Source organism: Bactrocera latifrons, unplaced genomic scaffold (assembly GCF_001853355.1).
Source record: "Bactrocera latifrons isolate USDA-ARS-PBARC rearing strain unplaced genomic scaffold, ASM185335v1 scaffold_364, whole genome shotgun sequence".
NCBI classification, from domain to species: Eukaryota; Metazoa; Arthropoda; class Insecta; order Diptera; family Tephritidae; genus Bactrocera; species Bactrocera latifrons.
This window is the reverse complement of record NW_017537006.1, coordinates 179,761-193,973: the sequence shown is the minus strand read 5'-3', so window position 1 is coordinate 193,973 and position 14,213 is coordinate 179,761. Positions and strand designations below refer to the sequence as shown.

The 14,213-nt window shown below is 37.5% G+C and overlaps 1 protein-coding gene across 7 annotated transcripts in view; it reads right to left on the bottom strand.

Moving 5' to 3' along the window:
• Positions 1–223: 223 nt before the first annotated feature.
• LOC108971896 overlaps positions 224–14,213 on the bottom strand; it is a 75,616-nt gene continuing 61,626 nt past the window's right edge. Inside the window, exons 10-17 of one of the 7 annotated variants that reach the window (XM_018938236.1) lie at positions 10,701–11,112; positions 8,908–8,928; positions 8,170–8,337; positions 6,308–6,439; positions 5,151–5,188; positions 3,856–3,877; positions 1,892–1,900; positions 1,264–1,337 (exon numbers count right to left, since the gene is read on the bottom strand). In XM_018938236.1, coding sequence (XP_018793781.1) covers positions 1,332–1,337; positions 1,892–1,900; positions 3,856–3,877; positions 5,151–5,188; positions 6,308–6,439; positions 8,170–8,337; positions 8,908–8,928; positions 10,701–11,112 — 808 coding nt within the window. In that variant the 3' untranslated portion in view covers positions 1,264–1,331. The other 6 variants (XM_018938238.1, XM_018938232.1, XM_018938233.1 and 3 more) reach the window with 6 other exon arrangements.

Genomic DNA, 14,213 nt, shown 5'->3' with positions numbered 1-14,213 from the left:
CCCAATAAGCACTAAAGCGATCGCGAAATATGTTAGTAATAGCCTCATTAAACCCTCTTGCCGTGTGCATACACTCTATATGGGGTGAAGAATTRGAAAACTGCGTCCATTCCGTTTATTACGATGCCTCTTTAGAAGTATTTAGAATAATATGTGTAGTAAACCATTATTGGCATTAATGCTTGTTAAGGAAAATCTACTACAGATTGAACTACTACATACATACATAATTTGCACATTTATTGCATAATATATAGTTATGTAACATAATTTCCTCACGTACTGCATTAAATTTTTCGCAAAGCTTAAGATAACTTGACCGTCAAAACATACACACATAAGTAGATTATACTAATAACTGTACGCTAACAGATCGCCTCTACATAATTCACTCACTTTTCAAAATTTGTATCTTAATATCAATTTTAGTATATATAAGTATGTTTGTATGTATATCAATATCAGACATTACGAACTAACTACTTTGCGCTCAGACTATAGTAACTGTTGGATTGAAATTGCCATTGCTGCCGTTTGTTGTGTGATAGACTTGCTGTTGTTTTTGCTGTTGTTGTTGTACACGTGTTTGCTGCTGTTGTCCCGACTGTGTCAGCGCCTGYTGCATATGCGGCTTCATCTGCATCTGATGGTGATGTAGCCCACTGCSCGAGACCTCGTTCCGGCCATTCGTCTGGCTGCTCGTGCCGTTTGTGTAACCATTACTGCCGTGCGCACAATTCGCACCATTACTCTTGCCATTACACACGMCATCACTGSCACCATTACCACCACACCGGCTGCTGTTACTTCCACTTCTATTATTGCCCTCGCCCGCTTCACGKTTTGTCTTGTCCTCTTTGTCGCTATGGTTGCCAGCCGCGTGGCTGTTAGAAGTCTTCCCATTGCCAACGGCATTCCATTGCCACTGCTTRAGCGGCTCTCCGATCAGTGTGATTTTCACGGGTTTGTAGGTGGTGGCGGCTGGTGGCGCGTRTTTTGTGCCGGCCGCAGTCGCTGTMTGTGCGAGCGGGGGTGTTGTGGGTGGTGCAAGCGCTGTGGGTTTTTCCCACGCGATCGAAGCACGTCGCGGGGCCAATGTCGATTGTTGATTGTAATTGCTCAGAGTGGTGGATATGATGGTGTGACGGCGTATTTGCTGTGCTGCTGCTTCTGTGGTGCTCGCTGGCAGGTTGTTGTTACTGCCATTGCAGCAGTTGTGTTGTTGTTGGTATGTGCATAAGTTGTTGCTGTTGTTGGCACCACTGCAAATGCTATTGTTTTCACAGGTGGCGGCCGGGTGATAACGTGTGGTGTAACTGGTGTACTCGGGCTTACTTCTGCGCGGGCGTGAGGAAAGAAAAAGAAGCACAGAAAATTATTACAGATTTGCAACATACTCAACAAGTGTTTGTCTAGACAATCACTGCCATGTATTTATTAAGAATGTGCTGAACAAAGAGCATTTAGTTAGATGGTGGGTTAGTGTATGTGTGTGTGTCTTAATGTTAATGTAATTTTTGGTAGAGTTTTAATCGCATGCTATATTCTCTTCGTCAATATCAGCGCAATTGCATGCTTGTTTTTACTCACATATRTGKAAATATATGTGCTTTCACTATCCTCTTCAAAGGAGGAGGAGGAATTTTTGATTCGTTTTAGAAAAATTATCTCAAAACGGTATTTGTTCTCGCTAAACAAGCATTCGATTGCGTCAACGACTGCACAGTGCAACAGTTAAACCAAACTGCTTAAAATTTTGTTTGCTTCAACTCATCAGTTGTGCTACAAAGTTAAAGAGACCACACACATGTGAAGAACTCTGCCAGCTCTGCCTGTTGCACTGCACTTTTCGGGTATTTGTGGTTAATTTTTGATCACAGAAAGGCATTACCTCACAAGTCTGTTTAATTGCCGCATGCAATTAAAAAGTTTCAGCATATTTAATATATATGTTTATTTTGTCTGTCTGTTTTTATTTTAGTTACATAAGAGCACTTTAAGAATAATCGAGACTAACATGTCCAAAGTGAGTAAAAATATATAACATTGCACTATATAAAAAATAATAATTTTTTCATAAATTATTTTCTATTTTTGTTAATAGAATTCTTTTTGTACATTTTATAAAAATAAAATTAATTTTTGCTTTAGTTGTCTGCGATGCTGTTAACTAGTTCATAGACATAAGAACCCCAGTAAGATCTATCTATAATTTATTTATAATGGGTAGTTAAATTAAATCTCGCTTGGCCTTTAAAAGGAAACATTTTTACTATTAAATTAAATAACTAATTAAATTAAATAAATGTTCGAAATGAAAGAAATCGAGTCTTCTACAAACCGACCTTTTAAGGGGTTACATGGGTTTATGTGTTTCCGAAAATCGATTTGTTTTATTTATATTATTATATTCTACAACATCTTTAGCATATTGTCCTAAATTTTCAAGTTAATCCCAGTAATTGTTTCGGAAAGCTTTGAGAACTTGTGCACTTGTATTTCACTCTTTTTTTTCACTCAAATCTTTAAAAGCGTTTTCCTCGAAACTGCKTGTTTGAAGTCGGTTAGCAAGATTCCTCGAGAACTACTCTACCGACCTCCATCAAATTTTACACAGGTCTTTGATATACAATTCTTAAAGACTTGGTTGAAGCATTTTTCTCGTTTACAACTATTAGAAAATTTCGCGAAATTTTCACTGAGATTTTCATGTTTTTTTTTTTTTTTTTTTTTTTTTTTTTTTTTTTTTTTTTTTTTTTTTTTTTTTTTTTTTTTTTTTTTTTTTTTTTTGTAAAAATCTCTGCCAAAAATCGCATTTTAGTTTTTTTTCAAGTTCTAACTTAAAGTTTTAACTAAAACTGGTATTTTTTCGCTTTAGATGATCCTGTATGGAGTCAACTTTCCAACCCGGGCGCATTTTTTTCCCAGGGGTCACTGGAGATAGCGTCGTAATGGCCGAGCTTAAAATATTTTTTTTTCCAAAAATATCAGAATTTCTTTGTTAGTAGTGTATGTTTGTAACAATAAAAATTTCTAATAAAATATTTACTTTTTTTTTTTTGAGAAAAAAATTGTTGAAAAAAATGTTTGCTTAACCGGAAGAAACCCTTGCAACCCCTTAAATATGTTGAAAAGAATACTCTCTTATACTAAATTAATTCAAGAATACAGTTTTCATTGTAGTTTTTTTAACTTGATTTAGTTAGCGGGCAACTTAAGACGTCGTTTGTCGCTAGGTACACAACGGAATTCTTGAATCCGATCGAAAGAGCGCAACTTGACCCAACTAACTGCAAGTCAAGACCTCTTCCCTGTATAATTGATTATTGTACCTCTGCTTGACTTAAGGGGTCAGTAGTATCTTTTTTCAATTTTTTTTTTTTGCATTTTCTGTCCTCTTATACCCTTACAATTAATGTAGAAACCTACACCTGGCTTTTTAAAAGGGTTTTTCTCGAACACACTTTTTTAAATTGGCGGACATGATTCCGGTCGAAATACTTCCATGAATTAAAATGCTAAAAAAAAACAGGCCAGGTTACCTTACTGACCCCTTAAGCATTACCGCTTTTCATGAATAGTAAGAGAAAAAACCCACAGAGTTGATCCCTATTTATTTTGATTATAAGCTAGACGTTGAGTGCTGATTTTCAAGTTATACTACTGTTTCTTATTTAGTCTATTCAACTTTATTGTACAGTGTTTTAAACTTAAGTAAGTACATAACAACAATTTGCATTAACTTCATAGACAAGAGGAGCAGTTATCAATACATGAGTAGGTTAAATGTAGTATACAGATAATGTTAATGGCACATAGAACCATGACAGCCATGATAAGATCACAAAACAGTACCTGTTCTTCACCATAGCGATGTCTACAAATTGTTCACCAGTGGCCACGATTCAGCRATCGGTGCGCATTTGTGATTTGTGAGAGAGTGTTTTACATGTGAGTGTGTGTGTGTGTATGTGTCATTAAAATTATTTAAGTTTGTTAATTTTTTATTAAAATACAATATACAAAACCCATTCAAAAAGGCAGCATGAAAGAGAAAATCGAAAGGTTAGATTCGGTATATAAGTAGTGCTATGCTTAAGCTAGAAAATCTATGTAGTATAACAGTAAATAAGTTGTGTAAGCGCTGAGGGCGTAACTGCTGCCTAAGAGTAATTAATTCTGTGTGTGTGTTAAGGCAACGMGTTTTAGTAGAAGTTAATTAATTTTTGCTAACTGCAACGCCACACAAAAGAAAACACTTGTTGTATGCAAATTCACGTGTGTTGCGATTTGGTTAGTGTTGTTGCAGCTTAATTTGCTGTCCTCCTAATTTCACGAGATTGCGCAAAACAATTTGCCTACGGYAGTATACGTTGCAGATRGTGAAAGAAGCAATAGATGTTCGACGCAAGCAWAGTAACGGCGCTGCGAACACGAAAATCGAGCCAATTGGCCGCGTCTTGGCTACGTACAACTAGGCCGCGGTAATGGTGATGCATGTAGTTGCAGCAGTTAGTGCTGTTGCTGTTGTAGCAYGTCAAAATATTGCACGAAAGTTGTCTACAATTTGCCAGCAAAAAGCGMMAACTATGCAAATCGGTGCAGCAGCGCGTGAAGCGCAACAACGTGCCGCATGCAGATGCAGCAAGCCGTTGCAAGGTGCCAACGCTGCGACTAAGGCAMGACGGACCGCTGCCAACGGCAGTGACGTCGCCACCGTCGCCGTCGCACCCGTCACTTCGGCCACTTGGCGCAGCGAAGCCGTTTAGGCAGCCGATTACAATGCCACCGAAGTTGTCTTTGAAATGTTGCAATTTGCGGTGAATTATAATGAAGAAGCGCTGTGTGGCTGTCGGGATGGATGTGATTAGTATCTGGCAGGGGGCGAAATGTTTTCTGGGTATTTTAGTTTTGAGATAGTGGAAAAAATGTAAAGTCTTTTCTGTGCAACCGCAAGCAGGTTGCAGTTGGCTGTCCGGGCTGTGGGACGAAAATCGAAGTAAAAGGAAAGAGGAATTAAAATTTGGTCGTCAGTGGCCTGTGATAAAACTAATTTTTTTTACACTTCAAATTTATATTGCAACAATTAGGTCACCCAAGGGGCTAAATTGCATACCGTCTATGCTTCTACATTATTTCCCAGATCTTACCTTGACAGTCCATCKAGGCCATATGAAAGTGGTCGTATCTGTTGGATATAAACAAAGAGTATTATTAGTAAAATAATATTTACAAAAGATTTCTGTATATTATCGTTTAAGGTGATTTGATTGCTTTATAAAGGGTGATCCATTTAAAGGCACCCTATTTTTTTCAAAAAAAAAAAAAAAATATAAAAAAAACACAGAAACTTCAAATTTTATGGGGAATGTTTATTATCGTTCGGAGGAACATTCTTTGGAATTTTTTTTGAAGGATATTTGTTTCAAAAAAAGATAGTTCATCCATTGAGTCCTATTTTCGATGACTCGTTCGAGCATTTCGACTGGTAATCGGCGAATGACATGCGTGATGTTTTAATCCAAGGCCTGAATCATAGAGGGATTTTCACATAGACCTTCGACTTTACAGATCCCAACAGGGAAAAGCTTATCGTTGTGTTATCACACGAGTTTGCCAACTTGTTGAAACCAAAAKTCGACGAAATCACGAGCTTCAATTTCATCAGAAGAAATCCCGTTTCCATGGAGCCAGGAATGGGCTTCATCGCGGGGCTTCTGACACGAAAACGTCAGATCTTCTTGGAATATTTCAAGAGTCTATAGAGCGAAAGAATGTCTCTTGGGAAGATCGAAGGGTTTCAGTTCTAGCACAAGCTGTATTTTGTACGCTTCTAATTWAAGATCTCGACGTAAARTGCGCCAAGTCRTTCCATACGTCACTCAAAGTTCTTACGAACGTCGCCGAATCGACTCCACGGTCTTCGTGTACACTCTTAGCTACGGCTGCTATTTTTTTTTTACTGCGTGCTGAACGTGGTCTATTCGGTTGAATATTACAAACTAATGCATGCTGCGTCTCAAGATGAGTGATGGTGTTGTGAATAGTATGCTTAGTAGGCCGATTATGCTGACCAGAAGTTGAGCGAATCGCGTGAATTTTCGTAATAAAGTTGAGATGTAAGTCTTTCCATGACGAGATGCCAAACAATACAGAGTAAAAAAAAGAAAAAAGTATCTCTACTTGGATCACCCGTTATCTTCTATGCTTTATTGTCTTATTTAATGATACGCTATGCTATGATGCTTGTTTACTGTTGAGTCCAAYGACAAAATCCTCCCAAAAAAATTGACAATTATTGACTTACCCTTTCTGTTTGTGTTGCTATATTCATCAATTCTTTTGTGTGGTCCTTTTGTATTGGTGGCTTTTTTGATTCCAGATTCTCTATTTGATTTTTCTGCAAACGAATGGTTCGTTCGCGATCTTCAACTTCTCCCTATCGTCATTTGTTGTTGTAGTAGATGTATTTTAGCCAGACGTGATTTGTTTGTTGTGCAGCGTTATGAAAATGCAATACCAAAATATTTTAGAACTTTAGTCAAGCAGTGGACGCTACTACGGAACTAATATACAGTCAAACTCAATAGTATACGTAACAAAATCGGAAAGAAAGGAAAGCAAAATCTATACGAAATTCGCCACTTGCGTGACATTTAYGTAYATGTGTGTTGTGTGTGTGTGTGTATTTATGAAAAGGGAAATTTAATGGTTGCTTTTGTATTCAATTTCACTGGACAAATGGATGCAATGGTTTGTAATCAGCGACGCTCGTGGAAATCTTATGCCTTTTTGAAAGCTTTAATGCAATAATTTTGAAAATCTTTCGAAGAAGGATTAAGCGTGTTCGAATTGCAGTTTTTTTTAGAAATTCTGCAGTCTAATTCCTTTCATGTATTTTTGAATACTTTCATGCTATTTCTTTTGAAATGGTTTTGAGATACTTGAATTTCAAGTGTTTTTTCTTGTTTACACAATATTTCCAATGTCTATGGATGTATGTACCCTGCAGTGAAGGTCATTGGAAGTTGAAGACCTCGAACGCAGCTCTCTAAATATTAAAATATCCATTCACCCTCAGATTTTCCAATAGTTAGAAAAATAAAATAAATYTTTACTAAAGAATTTTACAACTGGTCCAAAAATATATTGTTTATAAAGTAGTTTAATGCATTTCTCATTATTTTGATGTTCACTGCAGGGTATTCGAGATCTTTATAGCCAATACACTATTAATCTCACAAAAATCTCAGTTTGTACACTCTGCGCCACTTGTATAGTACAACCTATGTTCCCTGTCTTGTTAAGTGTATAGGTCTGGATCTGCATTATTCTCGAGGAAAAGAAATCTAACAAATTACCTAATATTTATTTTTTTAATCAAAACAAAGAGTAAGTCCTCGCTTAGAATATTTTAGAAGAGATCTTAATTCATTTGATTTAAACCAAAGAATAATATAAGTCAGATTCAAGATTTATATTCACAACAATTACTTTGCCCACATGCTATTCAAGTGGCGCGCAGTGTAGGCACAGTATGAATGCTTGTATGTGAACCACGGTGGGGCGTAATGGGTGCGTTTTGTTACATACTGTATACTGGTGTACATTTATTTACATGCTATATATTATGTATACGAAAGGAGATACAACTATATATAATTATATAAAAGGTGTGATTCAAAATAGAAATGTATGTATGCAATATGAAATTCAAAATGTTACAAATAAATATAATTTAGAGTTTAAGGAACTGAACAATATTTATTTGAATTTGTCGAAAAGTCAACTGGTCGCAAGAGAGTAAGTATAAATTACCTTAGTTTTAATGTAATTATTGCGGTTAAGGTATTGGAAAATCTTTATATGGGCTATGCGAGAGCGCGGGAATTTATTCATGACCTAAAGMACTCAATTGGAAACTTTTTTGTGTTTTAAAATGATTGATATATATATTTTTTTTTTAATTTTAACTTTAATTTTAATTTAAGTTTTCATTTTTGCATTGCCATATAAAGTAGAAAGGAAGTACGCATTTTGGGTATTGCCGTCTCTCAAGACAAATCTTTACAGACGTTTGAGAAGAACTTAAATTTAAAGTATAGTTTATTCTTATTGGCAGGACAAATGAAAAGAAAACAACGCAAACTTATAAAAACGTGCAAATACCTGAAGGTAAACCACCTGTCTTCGTAGATCGGCTAACTCCACCATCGGGTCATCCGTGGTCGAGGAGGTCAGGCTGGCCAGGTCCATGTCATCCAGTAGTTTGCTGTCCAAGCCGCAGGCGGCGAAGAGTTGCCCATTGTCGTTATCGAATGGGTTGAGAGTCTCCGTCTGCGAAAAATTTAATTGCYGTTATTATTGTTGTAGTAATACKMATAAATATTTGTGAAAATTAGAAGCATATGAAGCATGCCTGCCTTACTTGAGACAGGACTGCACTCTAGTAACTAACTCTTGTAGTTTGAAGTCGACAACCTTTTATTCGACTTCATAATCTCTTTTCTGCTCTTCCATTTGCTGGTTTATAATGAACACAAGAGACCTACGAGCTTAAAGGCAGACTTCTAATGATTTCAAAACGTTTTTGGTGGAAACTAAAGCACATTGCGATACAGATAAAAGTAAAGTCAAAGTGATTTTATTTTTAATGAGTAGAAAATCTGATTCGAAAGATTTTTGCCTTCGCCTATGGATATAAAAATAACCTTAATTAAAAAAATTTAAGTATTTGTATTCACTTGGACATTGTTTGATAAATGACTTATACCAGTTAACCGTTAAACCGTTATTTACTTCTTTAGAACAATAAATTATAAAGTATCCAAAATTATGCCGCTATTCGGCTGATCTATATGCCCAACACCTCTAGCGCCTAGAAAAAAATCTAAAGCATGAACATACCCTCATCAAATATTCTTCGTCCTGTTGGTATATTGGTATTAAGTTTGTAATTGTATGTACATATATTTGTATGTATGTGGAGTTTTAAAGTAAAATGCGGTGCGAAATTAAATGAAAACCAGGATCATGGTAAAACCAAATATGTTTACATGCAAATAGAAAAGACAAAACAATTATTAATGACAATAAAGTGAGTAGTAATTTATATAGACAACAACTTTGTATATACAGAGCGAAATAGCTATATAGGACACTTAACGAATGGCTTTTTTGTTATCTTAGAATTATCAATGTAAAATATTTTTAATTAAGAATTTTACCAAGTTTTTTTTTGTGGAAATTTTAACTTTTTCAAAACTCTGGAGGAATATATAGGATATATAGGACAAAAATAAAAATATCCGTTTTTTACTCTGACCGATATTAGACGTCGTGGCGTATTTGCTGGTGACTTAAGGTCACTGAAGTCTACTTTTCCATTTCCCATTCTTCGTTTTCGAACTGCAATCAAGTGTCTAATTTGCATACATCTCTGTAAATATGCTTGCTAAAAATGCTCCAGAGGTTCTCCATTAGATTGTCGTCTGGTAATCGCAGGCCAATTTAGCACAGGAATATTTTTCGACGCGAAAAACTTATTTTTACGCTTAGCGCTATGGATTGGAGCATTGTCTACTGACAGTGCAATTCTTCGGATTCTTCCAATCATCAACCAATACTTTTACGTAATTATCCRCATTCATCTTATGAGAAATAAAAGTTATTGGTCTCTGGCCGGTAGCTAAAAGTAGCCGAGATYATAAGAGAGCCACCGTGGAAATTTCGCCAGTGGCGTACTAGTCGCGTTTCAGGAATAGCTCAATTCTACTGACAACCCGATGTTTCCATCGGAAATGAATTTTTTGTCATCGGTAAAAATTATGGAGCCGTTCATCACCCAAAACAAATTTCAAGTCGAGCCGTTTTATGACCTATTTTTAATAGCGGGTGATCCAAGTAGACATAATTTCTTCAATAGCCCTTTTTTAACAGATTACGCAAGTGGCATGACAAGCTGTCATTTTTGTTCAGTATTGTGTATGATTTCATTATGGAAAGACAAGGTTTACAAATCATTCAACTTTGTTAGCCTAGTGAGCGTACTATTCGCAAGACCATTACTGTCTTATATAATATATGTATTACAATATTCGGCCGAATAGACCATGTCCAAGACGCAGTGCAGAAAACATAGCTGCTGAGAGAGTAAACAAAGACTGTAGAGAGTCGATTGGGCACAGCAACTCGGACTGACATATGGAACGACTTGGCGCATTTTACGCTTCGTTCTAAGGGCTCCTGGAAAGTTCCAAGAAGATCCGACGTTGCCGAGTCAAATCTTGTTAGCCACAAGGCCCATTTCTGGTTCAATCGGAATGTAAGTTGTAACATTAAGCCAAGGTTTACTTCGTCTAACAGTTCTAACCGTCTTATCTCTCTTTTAAAAGTGAAGTTTTAGTTAGATTTTGTTGTTCCTTATAACTCTTAGTAACTCACTTTTCAATCAACGCTCAAATGTARTGTTACTTTAAGCACGAGACATTATAATTCTAGACTACYGCTAGTTAGAGTGTAGATTCATGGGTGTTTAATTCAAGAAAACATTATTCCGATGGTTCGTTCCATATGGCTATTTCGCTTAGTTTRCTATAATAAATATGTTAAACTTATGTACACAACAAATACTATATTTAGTGTGTATTCTTGTGTTTGTCCAGTGTTGGATCTGTGTCTCAAAGTACTCTCATACTTACGTCCTGTAGAATGCGTCGAAGCCGCAGCAACTGTTTTTTGAACTGCAACACATCCTGAATCATCGCATTTCGGAAAGATTTGTCATATAGCATTAGATCGTCCGAAGAACTGTGCGAGTCGCGATGCAGTTGTGAGTAGTGATGCTGAAATGGTTTCTGATGATGGTAATGGCTGCTCGGCGGCAGCGATGCATTCGTTGATGATGTGGAAGCGTTTGAGGCGCGCGAAGCGGCTGCGCTGCGTCGCAGACTGTGCGCTGATTTGGAGCTGTCAGAATCGCCGCCGCCACCGCAGACCGAACTTCCAGTCGCCGCATTCGTGGTCACACCGCTGGCAATCGAGGAGGGATACTGTTGCTGCTGCAAGCGCGAACGATTTAGAAGACGAGTGGCGCGAGCGGGCAAATGAGCACTGAAAAGAGAGTGAGGAAAAACACGTAAGAACACATAAGTACTTTCAACATTCTGGCATGCGATTGAGCTTAAAACAATAAATATTGGGTCGAATCTGCGGAGCTTAAATCTAAATCGTTAAAGCACTCTAAAGAAAAGATTTGTGGATTCTACTGGAATATTATCACAATCCCAAGTTGACTGCGATATGGAAAGCTAAAAAATCAACGTAAAGTGTTTGCGCTGCGCACCTCAGATATGTGSCATTCGCATGCGGCGCGCTAGTCGACAGCACCGTTGCAGCGGCACAATGGCACCAACAGTTGCACACACCGCTCAATGTGGACGTTGACTTTGTTGCTGTTGTCGTCATCGTTTTAGGTGCTGCAACAGCAACAGTTGGCGTTCGCCTTGAACTCCTGTGCTTATGTGTGGCATGTGGCAGGTGTGATTTATGTATGCCATGCAASATTTGTGAACTCGGCGAGGGGGTGTGTTGCGTGCTCTGCTGTGGGGATTGCATTGACTGCACAWTGCCACATGTGACTGATTTAATATTGATGGGCGACGATGTGCGGGGTATGCTCGGCCTCGCTGTTGCCAGAAATATATTCTGTGATGTCTTCAAATCGGTACGAACGCGACGTGCACCGATTGGGGATTGCGGCAGGGTGTTTTGTTGTTGCTGCTGCTGCTTTTGCTCTGGTGTTGAGGACATTTTCGTTTCGATTCGCAACAACYACTGTAATGACTCAACCTTAATTGTTGCAACAGCATTTGATTTAAACAAAGGCACKGATTTTAGYGAGTGACCAAGAGCAGAATCCGCCTAATCATGTTTACTATATATGTATGTACGTCTGTTGAATATTTGCCGATTTCCAATAGTTTKACAAGCGGCGTGGCAAAGCTATCTCCACTACGAAGCAAAAATGTCAGACTAACGTTTCGTGTGCATAATCCTTCTCTCTTTTTCGTTTTGTTATTTACGTAGTATGACACAATCCGCACATGCGCACTGCCACAACGTCCCCGCAGGAAATAGCTGGCATTCCAGCTACATGCGATAGAGAAGAATGTGTTAACTGGTTGCGAAAGCTAAATGAAAGTGCGTATTCTCTGCCTTTTTTAAATTACAATCCCGTTWAGTATTGAATTTATAAAAGATACTGAGCATATAAAGCCGCCACGACCYATCGTCTGGTACATAACTATTATTGTCCAACAAGGACAGAGGGATAAACTTGGGTACATACATATATGGCACTGAGTTTTGTATTGTGTGTGCAGGATTTTCTTCTGCTGACTTTAATAAACTCGTAAATGAATCATTTCGATGTCATTGCATGAGTTGCATATTTAAATCAATTCTTAGAAGCATAAAAATAAACCGTTGTTGTTACTTGAATAATTTAACAATACGTTTTTATATCGATTAGCCTTCGTGTATAAACTGTAAGCTTTTTACCCCACATGCATTTATTTACAVGRCAGAGTTTACCTCATATAAAGGGMMTGAAATGAATCAAATTTTCGAATAAGGAAATGAAAATATAATTAACCTAGTGGAGCTTAAGAACGATGCGAATTATTAATAACAATCCAAACCCGTAAAAATGACTTATTTTCAATAACGGGTGATCCAACTATAGGTACTTTATTCAATAGCCTTTATTGGACAGATCACACGTGAGTCATGTCAATTCCTTGTGTTATTTTTGCTCAGCATTGTTTGGCATTTCATCATAGAAATACTTACGCCTGAACAACTTTTTCAAATTCACGTTCTGTAAAGAATGTGTTTCGCGCACTTCGCTCAACTTATGGTCAATATAATCGGCGCCCTGAGCGTACTATTAGCAGCACCATGTCCCATCTTCAGTTCCAGCATTCCTTATTGGATATTGTTRGACCGAATAGACCACGTCTAGCAAGCAGTGGAGAAAATATAGCAGCCGCAGCTCAGCTGAGAGTGTACACGAAGACCGTAAGAGTCGATTCGGCGCCATTCGCAATAACTCGGAGTAACGTATGGAATGATTTTTCCCAGCTTGTTCAAGAACTGAGCCGCGCGACCTTCTCAAGGGACATCGCTTCCTCTATGGGCTCTTGAAAAGTTCCAAGAAGATCCAATGTTTTCGAACCACATTTTGTCCTGCGATGGGACTCATTTCTGGCTCAATTGGAATGTAAACAAGCAAAATTGTCGCATTTGGGGCAAAAAGCAACCTGAAGACATCCAAGAGCTGCCATTTCATCCAGAAAAAACACCGGTTGGTGTGGTTTGTGAGCCGATGGAATCTTCGGTCCATATAACCGACTATTTGATGCCTGAAATTGAAGCTCGTGWTCTCGGCGACATTTGTTTCAACAGGACCGCGCCACTTTTCAACAGAGCAGATAATTTCACGTTCTGGCCAAAACAAGTGTGTCATATTACACCGTTAGGCTTCTTCCTGTGAGGGTATGTAAWGTMTAAAGTCTATGCGGACAGKCCAGCTCCGATTCAGACSTTGAAACATCATACGTGTCATTAGCTAGTTACTAGTCGAAATGCTCGAACGAGTGATTGAAAATATTACTCAATGGATGGACCATTTGAGACGTGGCCGCGGCCAATATTTGAAAGAGATAATCTTAAAAATAAATGCCAACAAATTTTCTTTGGACTGATAATGAACATTCCTCATGAAATTTGAAGTATATGTATTTATTCTTTAAAAAAAGAGGGGAACTTCGAAATGGATCGCCCTTTAATTAAAAATATGTATGCAATTTTCCTTCTATGAATATACATATGTATATGTATATGTATATTATATCTAAGTAAATAATTATAAATGAATGTTCTTAGCAATTGTAATAGCCACCAAAACTAAAGAAACTAAAGTCTTTCTTCGTCAGTTCTCACCAGCGACTCGGTCTACTGACTCCCTCGTCGAGTACTCTTTCATAACATAGAAATAAACGAAATACTCAAATCACCGAAGCTTTAAGAAAAAGGTTTAAAAATAGCATAACTGACTCTCATCGTTAAGAAAGTGAAGAAGGTAATTGAGGCAAACAATAGAAATTTAGTCGACTTAGGTTGAATGTTAACTATTTAAGGAAATAAATGAG